This window comes from Myxine glutinosa, chromosome 1, assembly GCF_964187855.1.
Source record: "Myxine glutinosa chromosome 1, kmMyxGlut1.1, whole genome shotgun sequence".
NCBI classification, from domain to species: Eukaryota; Metazoa; Chordata; class Myxini; order Myxiniformes; family Myxinidae; genus Myxine; species Myxine glutinosa.
In genome coordinates this window covers 307,528,631-307,542,941 of record NC_136261.1, presented here as the reverse complement: position 1 = coordinate 307,542,941, position 14,311 = coordinate 307,528,631, and the positions used below count along the sequence as shown (strand labels likewise).

Genomic DNA, 14,311 nt, shown 5'->3' with positions numbered 1-14,311 from the left:
GACATGAAACAATTGCTTAACCCCGCCTTTCGCTTCACACGGGTGGGTTAATAATTAAATTATATTGTAGAATACCATAAAATAAATGTATTCTGCCTTTTGTAATAATGCAGAGCATTTTTGTACTATTTGGCATTTTGTAAAACTTTATTTTTCATTACTAGCAAGGAATACCCGGCACTGCCCGGCTGGGTGAGCTTTTCCCGGCGGTGGTTTCTGGAGGTGTTGGACATTGAAAAGCTTTAAAATTATTGGCTTCATGGTGGTTACCTTATATTATGCCTGTGGCAGCAGCACTACCTGACCCCACATCCCAAAAAACACTTTCTAGTGGCCTTTGGTGCCTCAAGTTGGACTCCAGGGTCAACATGCAGCAGTTTAAAACCTATGTTGACCTTTTAGCCTATATATATTTTAAAAAATAAATAACCACCTTTAGAGGCCATTTTTCCCCACAAAGCGGGGGTTGGCCTTTTTCGGGAACCGTGGTTGTTGTTGTTGTTTTTTTTTTGGTCCCCTTTTTGAAGCAATGTTTTACGGCCGGATGCCCTTCCTGACGCCAACCCTTTTTGCCGCCTTTAACGACAAACAGGGAATTACCAGTGAACTGGTACTCAATTTGCCGACCTCGGAAGGATGACAGGCTGAGTCAACCCCCCTGGCGTTAATTCAGCGATCTGACCAGGATTCGAACCCAGGATCCTAGGTATCCTAGGATCCTAAGCTGGCATCCTAGCCGCTAGCCCAACACCAGGGTAATATTAACCTATATTAACCTATATTAACTAGCTTAATATTAGCCTATATTAACCTAAAATAGTTGGTAGTTGAATTCAATGACCAAGTGTGCAAATCCTCTTCATATTTCAAGTAAATTGGATGAAAATTGACAATTTCACAAATCGGGCTTAAATTGATCTTTTGGCCTAAGTTGAGCTCAAAAGGGTGACCGCTATATCAAATAGTCATGTAACATGTGGTAAAGTTTCAATTTCCTCTGCTGAACAGTTTTTGATGTACGCTCTCAACAAAATGCAGACACGTACATATAACGCTACGGATCGCTTAACCCCGCTTTTCGCTTCGCGAGCGCAGGGTAAAAACCGCAGGGTAAAAACCAACTATAGAGGAGGTGATGCAATGCAAAAATGATACCCCAAAACCGAGGTTAGGCTTTGGCAGGACACATTGCACAACTGCCCCCTTGTTTTGTTCAGATTTACAGAGTTACAGAAAGGATGTTTGTCTTGTATTGAAGGGATCTGTAAAATGTCAGTGACCTCAATGAAAGTATTGGTATTTATCAACATTTTTCCCTTTTTTCTCCAAACAGCACACCCATATTGAAAGAAAATGGAAAGGTTTTAATTTGACTCTTTTCTCCATCTTCCCAATAAATCACCCATTCCCATATCCTTCTCAAACATATTTTTATTTTATTCTCTCTCCTCCTTAACTTCCCCATCCTTCCACATCTCTCTCTCCCATCATTTTATTAAATTATATTTTCTCAACTTGCTTTTACTTCTCCGCAAGCCTTTTTTGCAAATGTAATATGTAGATGTTATTTCACAGCAATTATAAAGTTATAACTTAAAAATCACCTTTAAATAATCTTTCCACTTTTATGTTAGGCCATAGATTTACTGATCAGGTATGCTAATTAGGGTGTATGAAACATAAACCCACTCACTCTAAGACCTCACGGTTGAACTGCTTCTGTCGATTTCCCAGAAAATCCCCAATCAGCTGGCGGCTCAGTCCTTTTCTATGCAGCAGAAATTGGGCGACTCCATATGGTGTGTCTGGAATGAAACCTCGTTCCATCAAGAACTGAAGGCCCTTCTCTGGCTTCCTGCAGGAACAACAATGTGGGGGAGGGGGAGGGGGGAGGGGAGGAAATGCAAAATGTGTGAGAAGATCATGTGATTGAGCCATTGAGATTTTGGAGGCCACTCCACATTTTGGAGGACACCTTTTGAGGCCACAAGAACATTGGAGGCCACTCCAGAGATGAGTACAGAGTACAACTTTGTCCAAGGTAGACAATGGCCTACGCTTTTCCAAAATAGTCTGTGGTATCAGCCAGCACAGGTAAGGGCTGGAACAGTGGTTTCCAACCTGTAGTCCACAGCCCCTAGAGGTTAGCGAGACTAGCAGCAGGGTCCACAAGAAAAAAAAGTGACCTCCATACAGCCAAGTGTCATCACACACAGTACATCAGAAGTAACCAATCATGGAAAGTCCCTGGTGCATCCTGCTTATACCGTCATTTTTTCACTATGGTAGTCACATATGGTTGTCCACAAAATCTTTGGATGTTCGGGAAATTAATTAGGAACCACCGTGCTAGAAGATGGATTCAGTCAGTTAAATGAGACATTATGTTGACTCTATTGCCTTGAGGCAATGTTTATGGCCATACAAAGGAGAGTGAAAAGATTTTTCATTTTTCAAAAAAAGTCACAGTATCGAAAACATGATTTCCAATGACATCATGGAACACCCCTACTGCCGGGAAAATTTATAACACTGGTTGGAAACAACAAAGAAGATGATTCACATCTATGCCACGTTTCACTGACACAAGGCCATTCCTTCAAGGTTGGGAGTGATGATAACTTTTTGTTCCCCCCATTGTTTACTATGATGCCATTCTCTACCTGTGAAGCAAGTGGACAACAGTTTGTATCAGATGCATTCAAAATCTGGAGATCTCAGAGACGAGATATATTCTTGCCAGGCAAAGGGTAAGGGAGGGTTAAGGACTGCAGATGTGTAGAGATGCATAGAGACCACGCACATATGGAATGTCTAAATACACAAATAGCAGAACCTTCCTGGCTCAATTCATACAGAAATGTGTCGTGTGCAATATCCTTCCGAAATTCCAAAAACGTTGTGGACAACCATGTATGATTATCATGGTGATAAAATTAGGCTTCCATCACATCACAATATCAGAGGATGCTGTCTTGCCAATTAATCCATGCGCAGACAACTGAAATTACAATAAAAAGTTAAACATAGGATTGTCCTGTTTTGTGTTCCTGTCTGAGAACCGAGCTCAAGATGCTGGGAACCCAAATTGAAATTCCATACAATATGCTGGTTTGTCCATTGTGCACTCATGTCCTTATAAATCATGTATAAATGTAATAATATCTCCACGCCATCACAATATTTTCACAAGGACATTATACTGTTTGGCTTGGTGCTATACAGTGACTTCAGAAAGTATTCACACCTCTTGACATTTTTCGCATTGGTGTTTATGTTACAGCCTGAATTTAAAATGGATTAAAATAAGTTTATTTGTCACTGATATACACATAATACCCCATAATGTCAAAGTGGAATTTTTATTTTTAGAATTTTTAACAAAATCATTAAAAATTAAAAGCTGAAATGTCTTGAGTCAATGAGTATTCAACCCCTTTGCTATGATACTCCAAATTGAGCTCGGGTGCATCCAATTTCCTTTGATCATACTTCAGATGTCTCGACAACTTGATTGGAGTCCACCTGTGGCCAATTCAATTGATTTGACATGATTTTGAAAGAAACACACCTTTCTATATCCGGTCCCACAGCTGACGGTGCATGTCACAGCAGAAACTCTTCCATGAAGTCCAAGAAACTGTCCGTAGAATTGTGAGATAGAATTGTGAGGAGGTATAGATCTGGAGAAGGTTCTAAACCAATTTCTAGAGTGTTGAATGCATACTGAGCACAGTGAGCTCTATCATTATCAAATGGAAATAATATGGACCTACCCAGACTCTTCCTAGAGCTGCCTCTCCGACCAAACTGAGAAACCAGGAAAGGAGGACATTGGTCAGGGAGGTAGGTGATCAAGAAACCCAATGACCACTCTGACAGAACTACAGAATTCCTTGGCTGAGATGGGAGAAATTGCCAGAAGGACAACTGTCTCTGCATCACTTCACCTATAGACGGCATTGTCTATGGGCCTATCACTTTCCCATCGCAGACAGGTCGGTGGTCTCTTTGTCTTCTACCGCCTCTTTTCTGGTCTTGCACCCTCTGCCCCGCCCCCCCCCCCCCTGGTATGGGGGTAGTAGTTTTTCTCCTAACATGCGGCCTGTCTTATTAGTCCCCTATCGGTGTACACCGGAGGGGACTATAGGTTTGCACGCCGTCCCTCCGTCAGTCCATCAGTCCGTCACGCAAAGAACAGTTTTCCGGACTTTTTTTCTAAACTCTTAATGTTAATGATTTCAAACTTGGTACATGGTTTCCTCATGATAAGTTACAGATCAAGTTCGAACTTCACGACGTTTCGATCATTTTTGACAAAGTTATGGCACTTTGATCTTTGGTAATTTCCCCAACAGTTTTCCGGACGACAGACTGCCGGTAGGGGACATGTATTGCAGCGCAATACTCAGAATGCTTGTTTAGTTTGATTGACGGTACGGCCTCCCGCTCACATTTCCCACAGGAATTGCAGTGAAGCGGTTCAGGTTCGGTAGATGATGGCAACCCCGCTAGCTAAGAAAGCTGAAGTAAAGGTTTCGGACATTCCAGCCCTCATGGACAGAAGAGTGGGGTTTTGTTTTTCAGAAGGACCGTGCTGTGTGTACTTTATGTTTTTAAAATGTTGTTTGTCGAACGTCGAGTGTTAAGCGCCATTTTGAGACAAAGCACGAGAAAACTTTCAAAGATCAGGCGGACAAGGCAGAATCCATCAAACGTGCCGTGTCCAGGTATGGGAAGCAAGCCAACACCCTCAAAATCTTTGCCATTGCTAAAAACCATGCGACTGAAGCAAGCTATCGCATTGCTCATTGCATTGCGAAACGTGGAAAGCCATTCACGGATGGCGAATATATTAAGGAGGCTTTTGTCTGTAGCTCAGAGGTTCTATTTGAAGGCTTACCAAACAAAGAGACAATCAAATCAAGAATAAAAGATATTCCCATGTCAGCTAGAAGTATTGAGCGACGCATCGAAGAAATGGCAGAAAATGTCAGCGTGCAGCAAATAGCTGGGTTAAAAGATGCTGTGGTATTTAGCATTGCACTTGACGAGAGCGTGGACGTGAATGACATACCACGTTTGGCAGTCATGGCAAGATACTGTGATTCGACTGTAAGAGAGAAACTCTGCTGCTCAAAGCCAATGTCGGACACAACAAAAGGTGAGGACATAGCCAAGGTGTTTCTGGAACATTTTGAGGAGCGAGGGATTGACATCAGGAAAATTTTTGCAGTGACAACAGATGGCGCCCCCACCATGGTCGGGAAACGGAGGGGAGCTGTCAGCTTAATTGAGGAAAAAGTCGGTCACCCCATCATGGAACTCCACTGCATAATATACCAAGAAAACCTCTGTGCAAAGATGTCAAATTCAGATCTTAATGAGGTTATGGCTACGGTAGTAAAGGTTATTAACTTCATAGTTAAGCGATCTGCTCTGACACACCGACAATTCCAGTCCCTGCTCGAGGAAATGGACAGCACATACAAAGATATCCCTCTCCACTCAGCGGTTAGGTGGCTAAGCTGCGGAAAAGTTTTGGAGCGGTTTGTCAGCTGCTTCGATGCCATCAAGGCCTTCCTGGCTGAAAAGGGCAAATAGTACCCAGAACTCGAGGATGACAAGTGGGTTGTGAAACTTATGTTTCTCACAGATATAACGGGCCACCTCAACGAGCTCAATCTCCGACTGCAAGGTGCAGGGCAAACTGTTTTGGACATGTTCGACACATGGACGGCTTTTGTCGGCAAGCTAGCAATCTTTTCAAGCGATGTTGCTACCTCCACTTTCCGCTACTTCAGACACGTAAGGGAGCTGCCCTCGCAGCACAGCATCAGCACTGCTGAAATATGCAAATACATGAGCGAGCTTGAGTCGGAGTTCACAACACGATTTGGGGACTTTCAGAAGGATGGACCCATGGTCCCTTTCTTGATCAAGCCAGACAGCTTTGATGGACACGAATTGGATTTATCTTTGATAGACTGTTTGGATACACAGGACATGGAAATGCAGCTGATTGAGCTGAAGAGTTCAACACTGTGGGTGACTAAGTTTGCAGAGCTACGGAAACAACTAGAAACCACGGCAGTGCAAGATCACGGAACCTGCATCTTCACCTGCTGGACATCCGTGCCGAAGAAATTCAGCTGTCTCCGGAACGTTGCACTGGCTTTGCTGTCAGTCTTCGGGTCAACGTACCTCTGTGAGCAGATATTCTCACACATGAAGAACGTGCTCAGCCCCTCCCGCAGTCGTTTGACAACTGACCACTCCGAAGCATGTGTGCAACTTAAAGTGACTAACTACAACCCCCAGATAATGGAGCTCAGCAAAGGAAAGCAGGGCCAGGGATCACACTGACTGGTAGGCATCTGTTTATTTGTGGTACACATGGGTTTCATATGTAGCTGTTTGTCCATTTCTTTTTTTCCAACTCAGATGTGGATGTTTTCATGAGGATGGCAGCATTCTTGTATAGTACTGGTATTTCTGTTTGATACAGTTTATTCTCCTTTTTTGACATTTGTTCCCAATGCAATACTTTGTAAATGAGTTACTGAAAGCAGTGTTTTGAAATGGGGTCCGTGCATATAATTTGTAACCTCATGGGGGACAAATTTTACAATGATAAAATGATCATTACAATGTCCTGATTATGAGAGATAAATGTTTCTTTAAAATGTTGTTGCTATGCATGTAGCCTATATGGATGGAATAAAATTCCATGTCTGTTGGAAATATTTTTTTGATGCCATGTCATAATTAAACTTAATGTTAAACTTGATGTTGATATGGCACACTAATTAACAAGAACATTTCAAACTGGCACTTCATGTCAAAAAGGTTGCCGACCCCTGCTGTGGACCATCGAATAGAAGGACTGTTTCGGGTTTCAGAGCATTCAGTTGGTAAATAAGGGGCAAGTAGGGATCCAAAGTTTGTGGGTTAACGTCCGTCCGTCCCCCGTTCCCCCCCCCTGGAAGTGGAAGCCCCCAAGATCCAAAATCGAAAGATCAAAGCTCGAGTGATTATGCAGGATACTGTCTTGTATTCATATGTCAAGTATCAGATAAATCAGCCGTATGATGAGGGAGGAGTGGCAAAAATAGCAAAAAGTTAATGGATGGGCAGACGGACATCATGACCCATTTTATAAGTTCATCCATTCGAGAATCGAGATGAGATAACCTAAACCTTATTGCCTCTGATTTAAAATCTCAACCTGTATCCCTCAAACCTGTTTTAAATTATTTTTAAAACATTCACTATTCATTGAACTCTGAAACGAATCTGCTTCGGACAGCACTTGGTTGCTCAGCTACCTAATTAAAATCATTTGATGCAAACTATATGGTCAAGAAGATATATATGCGCTTTCTCAAAATCAACACATAGCAATTTATCTACGTATACACCCAGCAGGGCGTTCTCCATACTTGCTGGAATAATTTATCATTGTTACTTCTCATAACCTACTATTTTAGCCTAATCACTTCCCTGTGGAAGTCTCTAATAATTGCCAGAAATGTTTGCCACTGCCATTTCTCAATATTGCTCCACTTTCCACTGCCATTGTTGTCGTTCATACGTATCCGAGTCACGTTTCATGCCCTATCACAGACTGGCGGTCACAATTCGGTGGTTGGACCTTGTAGAGTTAGTATGGTCAGGAATTTGTAATTTGTCCAGAGTGCTAGGGGGCTGGTAATATCTCTCTCCCTCTTCAACACACGATCTCTCCACGGAATATTTAACGTCCATCAACAATCAATGTTGGCAGACAGATCCCCACCTCACAATGTCCCTCCGTGAGACAGCACGCCTTTTGATGGAACACTTGGCCTATGAAGCACCAGTCCGACAGTTTATAGTTGGATCAGAAATCGAAGCCAGGCAAGACAACTCAAAAGCTCACTCACATACTACCGGCATTTTCTTAATAAATCCGGTATTTTTGTACATTTTAATTCCGTGTCGGTTTGAGTTGATTTATTGCAGGGTCGAGGACGTCGGGTGGACTCGTGAAGGTAAGCTCTTCGGCCTCCTTTCCCTCGCGTGTAACGAAGGTCCGCCATTGAATTAAATACCTCGGAGTGTTAAGCTCGTTTGGTCATCTGTGTTGCCATGCGGTGTTAACCCCAGGGCAGGCACATGACAATATATGTGTGTGTGTGTGTGTGTGTGTGTGTGTGTGTGTGTGTGTGTGTGTGTGTGTGTGTGTGTGTGTATGTGTGTGTGTATATATGTATGTCTGTATGCTCAATCTGTGTGTTCGTTTTGATTTACCGACCACACCCTTTGACCCACGGATCTCAATCTTTCCATAAAGAGTGTCCACTCACTTAGGATGGTTATGCACTTTAACCTCCCCCCACCCCAAGCCTCACATCCGGAATTTGCGCATACGCACACTAACTTCTTCACATTTTGACCTTGAACGGACAAAGAACTGGTAATAAAACAAGGGAGCATTGCAACAATCAACTATTCGGCGATGTCCAAACATGTAAAATACGCCTAAATGTCACAATCACCACTGGACCAAACAAGGGAGAGCAGCAAGCTAATATTCCAAGAATATCGATCATCCCATCAGACACAAGCTCGCCTTTTGACATTCGGCAAATTCAGTTTCCACTCGGTGTCTGCTTCGGCCTGACCATCAGCAAGGCCCAAAGACAAAGCCTCAAGGCTGGTTGCCTAAGTCTTCAAGAGCTCACATTCACACATGGCCAGCTCTTCTTCAGTGAGATTAAGTTAGTTGCACCCAATGCTCGGTTCACAGTTCAATCAGCCATTGTCATTGCGATACACAAGATAAAAACAATTTTCTACTCTTCACCAGGTGACTTTCCTATTCTATTTAAAATAATGTTTACCTGGGCGAAGAACGGATATCTCAGCTAGCACCGTATATCATATTTTTAACTCAACTGGACTACCATCCAGTTGAGTTCATCACATACTGAACCCTCGGGCGTCCGTCGTCTGTCGTCGTCGTCGTCGTCTGTTGTCCATTAACTTTTCGACGTTAACACTCCAGCGTCCACAAATATCAACCGATTCTGATCAAACTTGACAGGCAGCATCCTTACCCCAAGGACCAGGTTGGTATTACATTTCAGCCCGATCCGTTGAAAAATGGCGGACTTAGGCGACCATTTTGTTTTTGGTCATGAAAACGACGTTAACACTCTAGCGTCCACAAATATTAACAGATTTTGATCAAACTTAGAATGTTTAACCCTTACCACACAAGGTAGGTTGCTATTGCATTCCAACCCAATCCGTCACAAAATGGCCGCCATAGGCCGCCCTATTGTTTTCAGCTCCGAAACGACGTTAAGACTTTAATGTCCACAAATATTTATGGATTTTGATCAAACTTGGTGTGTGAGACTCTTACCACACAAGGTAGGTTGCTATCTTAAGTCAAATCTAGTACAGACAACTGACCTACTTTAAAGTTGTCCAGTCAGTTCAGTTGAGTTCTCCTTCCCTGGAAGCTCTAGTTATATTTCTTAGTGACTCAGAAAATATAACCCTCCAACTCTTCACTTTGAAAAGCCTCCCAATAAAGCTATTTCTATGTTTAAAATGACCTCCGAGTACATTTCTGTAAATCAGAATATATCACTTCCTGCAGCATTCACTAGAGGCAGTAATTTGTTTCTAACTCTCTGGGCAATTCCATTTATTACAAAAGGTGTCTATTGTTTCAGCTCTACCAACTTAACTTGGGAATGTGATTTAAAATATGCAGCACTTCGAGTCAAAGCATTTATCACACAACTAAAAAAGGAAAGGAAGAACAAACTTGTTGAAAAGGTTGAGACCCATGCGATACAGTCGCTTGCGGATGATGTCGTTTGTGAAGGCCGGGGAATCCCAGCTGTTGCGTGTTTCCTTATGATAGCTTGGTCGGCAAAGCGCTGTCTCTCTGAGACTGTCCCTTGAGGACTCAGAACTGCAGTTAATTGTATCATTTGAGTTTGATGTGCTGTTAATGCTGTCGTTGTCTCCATCAGAAGGCTCTGATTCTGAGCGTGTTGCTCGACCACCGCCACCATTTATCCGTGTGTGAGGGTCATCCCCACGTACTGGGGTTCCCCGCATTGCACCAGAACGTTTAACCAAACGAGACCGTGGATGTGCCGAAGCACGGATTTCTGACCCAGTTGTTCGTATACCTAAAGCACCACTACCCGCAACTTCTCCACAGTCTGGGCAGGACACAGGCCGCCGCCTCTCAGCTTGTTGGTAGAGGGGACTGGTTTCATCACGCTCTGGTGGGCAATGAACAAAATCACAGTAGCTTGCAGCTCCTAGCAGAGCATCACTTCCAGTGGCGAGACTACCCCCTTCTTCCAAAGCTGCCGTAACTTCATCATCGTCGATGTATAGAGTGACAGAATCATTGTATGGCGAGGGAGGTGGTAGTACTGGGCAATGTCCAATGTCATCTTCGTCTTCATCTAGTTCGTCTTCTTCGTCTTCCAGCTCTTCTTCTTCTCCTTCTAGTTCCTCTTCTTCCACCTCTTCCTCAGCTTCCTCACGCCTCTTCCCTTCAAATTTCTGCATCATCTTTTGCAGAGCCACATCTCTTGGCCCAAATGCTGCTCGTCCATCCCCAGCACCTCGTCCGGCCAACAATGCACTGTCAATAGTCTCAGCGAGTGTTTGAACCTGTCGAGAAAACGAGCTCTCAAGCTCCGTGATAGCTGCGTTGTCATCCAGTTCAGGTGGTGCTCCATCGCTCTGGTCAACGACATCTGTCCTGTCAAGAAGTAGTGGCGAAGGACGACGGTCATCCACACATCGGCGCCGACGGCCAGACTCACGAGTCGAGTGCCTTGGCAGAGAGCCATCGGAGCTATCGAGGGAAAGCTGATGAACCCGTGCGCCAACCAGCGCCATTCGGCGTGGCAGACGTTGCTCTGAAATTGAGCTGCGTAACCGTTCAAAGTTGCGGCTCATCTGATAGTGGCGAAACGCGTATTGAATGATGCAGGCTGCTCGGTGTGTCGCGCACCTGCCACCATACTTCCTTTCAAGTATTTCCACCTGTCAAAGACAATGACAAGTGGACAAGTAGGCAAGTAGGCAAAATGGATATTACAGAGGATTATAATACCAAGGAACCACCTTTAGAGGCCATTTTTTCCCCACAGAGCGGGGATTGGCCTTTTTTGGGCTCCGTGGTCCCCTTGGTCCCCTTTTTGAAGCAATGTTTTATGGCCGAATGCCCTTCCTGCCGCCAATCCTGTTAGTCGCCCCTTGCGACACACAGGGAATTACCAGTGAACTGGTACTCAATTTGCCGACCTCGGAAGGATGACAAGCTGAGTCAACGCCCCTGGCGTTAATTCAGTGATTCAAACCCAGGATCCTAAGATCCCAAGCTGGCACCCTAACCACTAAGCCAACACCAGGCATGATTAGAATACCAAGATTGGAATGATAACCTATGCTGGTCACACGCTCACACATGCACACCCTGTTTTTAATAATCAGAGTGAAGCCATTCAACTTCTCTGATTTACAATTATGAATTAGACTGTTCAATTCAGTTTACAATTGGACTGTTCAATTCAGTTTACAATTGGACTGTTCAATTCAATTTACAATTGGACTGTTCAATTCAGTTTACAATTGGACTGTTCAATTCAGTTTACAATTGGACTGTTCAATTCAGTTTACAATTGGACTGTTCAATTCAGTTTACAATTGGACTTTCCCCACTGTAAACAGTCAGTCGTCTTTTTTTCTCCTTTAGGTTGTGTTTTTCATGTCATTGAAATAGACTAAAACTTTTGGGTAATTTGACTTTCCCTTCTTCAAATAAAACTGAGTGAAACAACTTTTCTCAAACCTGCTTGTCTTGTAGTTCAGCAGACAGCTCATAGCTCTCTGAGAGGGTGCGCACACGCCTTGGCACCTCTTCTTCAGGCGCCTGGCGCAGCAATGATGTTGCTCGCTGTAGCTTCAATTTTCTATCATCCCCGACCCAGCGTCGCACATCACGGGCTGAAGATTCCCCCGGGCACTCCCGAGGATCTCGGGAGTCCAGGGGATCAGGCGCATCCTCAACACTGGTGACAAGATGGAAGAACAGGGGGGTAGGTTCAAAACATTATAAGTGAAAAAGGTAAAATAAAACAAAAACATGTTTGAAAAACATCAACAGGCCTCTCGCTGCTACTTGGCAATCTCGATAATTAGCAATTATTTTCTGAAACATGTAAATGATCAAAATCCCATCGATCATCAGCAGTAATTTATTTTCATTACAAACAAACATAGCAGTCAACAAGTGAATTTGACCACAATTATCTAATTGCTGCTCATTCATTGTTCATTACAACTCCTAATTTTCCCAAAATAATTTTCATTTTGATTTTATTTGTCTATCGTTACCTAAGTTGTATGTTATTAACTTCTTTGGCACTGCATTGCTATTGTTGAGCTCCGGTAGGGTCCATGACCTTAAGCATGCAAAACAGTTGAAAAATATTGAAATAAATCGCCACAAAATCATTGTCATGGAACACTACCCCAAAGGGGTGTTATTGTACATCGTAATGACCTTTGACCTTTAAATTGACCTACTTAATATGCAATCTTTTATGAAATTTGCAAGGCATCACAAGGCCGTGAACCTCAGTTTTATAAAGTTTGGTGAAAATAGGACAATTCGTTTTAGCACCACGGGTGATGAAGGTTGTGGTCAAGTTTCACCCAAATAGTGTGTGTGTAGTTTTGGAGAAGAAAGCAAATACCTATTTTTGGGGGGGTTGGGGGTGGGGGTGGGGTGGGTGGTCAAACCAGGACCCTCTATGACCCCCCATAAACTTCGGAGACCCTGATTTTTTAATGCCGTGAACAAAGTTTCATTAAAATCGTGTGTGTAGTTTCAGAGAGGAAGATCCTAGTGTTTACATACAGTACAGCCTGACTCACTGACTGACTGACAGACACCACGTGATGCTAATACCTCTCCTATACGATGTTCCGGTTGAGTTTTAAAAATGGTTACAACCCGCATAGTAAGATTATGGTGATGAAAGCTCTTCGGACACACTGGGATATAATTTTGATTTTGAATATTAATTTCCGTCATGGAATTAAGTTTTGTCCAAAATATGTGATTAAAAATGAAGCCATGATTAAATTTGAATGCTCCTTTATAATTTATAATCTATCTATATAATAATAGCGTAAGGACTCGACTTTGTTATCCCTTTTACACCGCACCCAGTGACCCGATGCCCACGGCACTAATGGATTTACCATCTACGAACCGCGCTCTTTGTTTATCACGTACAGACATACTCGAAAAATCTGAATTCGCCGACTTTGGGACCCAAAAGTATCTGATTAACGGCCGATACGACGCCATATTACGACGCCATCGTATTGGCGTCTGCTGGGCGAAGGCGATGCGAGCCGTCCGCTGATTGGACAGTCGAGTGGTGTGAACCAAATGGTCTTTTTATTCCCTTGAACATTTTAAATTAGGATATATAAGGAAACGTCTTTATCATCATTTTAATAAAGTTAAATGGAGTGACGTTGCGATTCTCGGGTCGTATTCAACTATGTGTGAATTATATAAATAACAACTCACGGTCTGAGGTAACCTGGCTAAAAATTATCCGATTTGCACCAAATAAAGTTTATGAATGGTTGCACAGACCCCTACTTCTCACTAAAAGTGGAAACAGAATATAAATCGGAGTTAAAACAAGGCCGCAAGGTCGCTCCGTGGAGCGGCCTGCACGTACTCAACTATGTGTGAATTAATATATAAATAACAACTCGCGGTCTGAGGTAACCCGGCTAAAAATTATCCGATTTGCACCAAATAAAGTTTATGAATGGTTGCACAGACCCCTACTTCTCACTAAAAGTGGAAACGGAATGTAAATCGGAGTTAAAATAAGTGTTTGTTTTGTATCAAGCAAATGCACGTGGAGCATGCTTGCGAGCGAGCTGCGTTCTGGAGGTGACGTCACATGGATTACGTCATCGGCTTTGAGGTATGGGGCAGAATTTTTAGGGGCGTTCCCAAGTGGTTCGGTTTTCTTTCATTTTTAATGTTTCAGAGTGAATATAATAAAATTCAAAGCCATATTTGAATTCACCATAAAAAGACATTTAGATGACATCAAATGCATTTTAAGTGAGATTCCGTGGCTGTGGACCTTTAAGAGCTATCTATATAATAATCTATATAATAATAGCGTAAGGACTCGACTTTGTTATCCCTTTTACGCCACACCCAGTGACCCGATGCCCACGGCAC

At 43.1% G+C, this 14,311-nt stretch overlaps 1 protein-coding gene across 1 annotated transcript in view; it reads right to left on the bottom strand.

The window, feature by feature from the left end:
- Positions 1–14,311, bottom strand: part of LOC137413802 (IQ motif and SEC7 domain-containing protein 1-like) — a 267,816-nt gene that overhangs the window by 6,786 nt on the left and 246,719 nt on the right. Inside the window, exons 2-4 of the mRNA XM_078778233.1 lie at positions 11,879–12,098; positions 9,824–11,070; positions 1,694–1,855 (exon numbers count right to left, since the gene is read on the bottom strand). Of these exons, the coding sequence (XP_078634359.1) occupies positions 1,694–1,855; positions 9,824–11,070; positions 11,879–12,098 (1,629 nt within the window). The remainder of the gene's footprint in view (positions 1–1,693; positions 1,856–9,823; positions 11,071–11,878; positions 12,099–14,311) is intronic.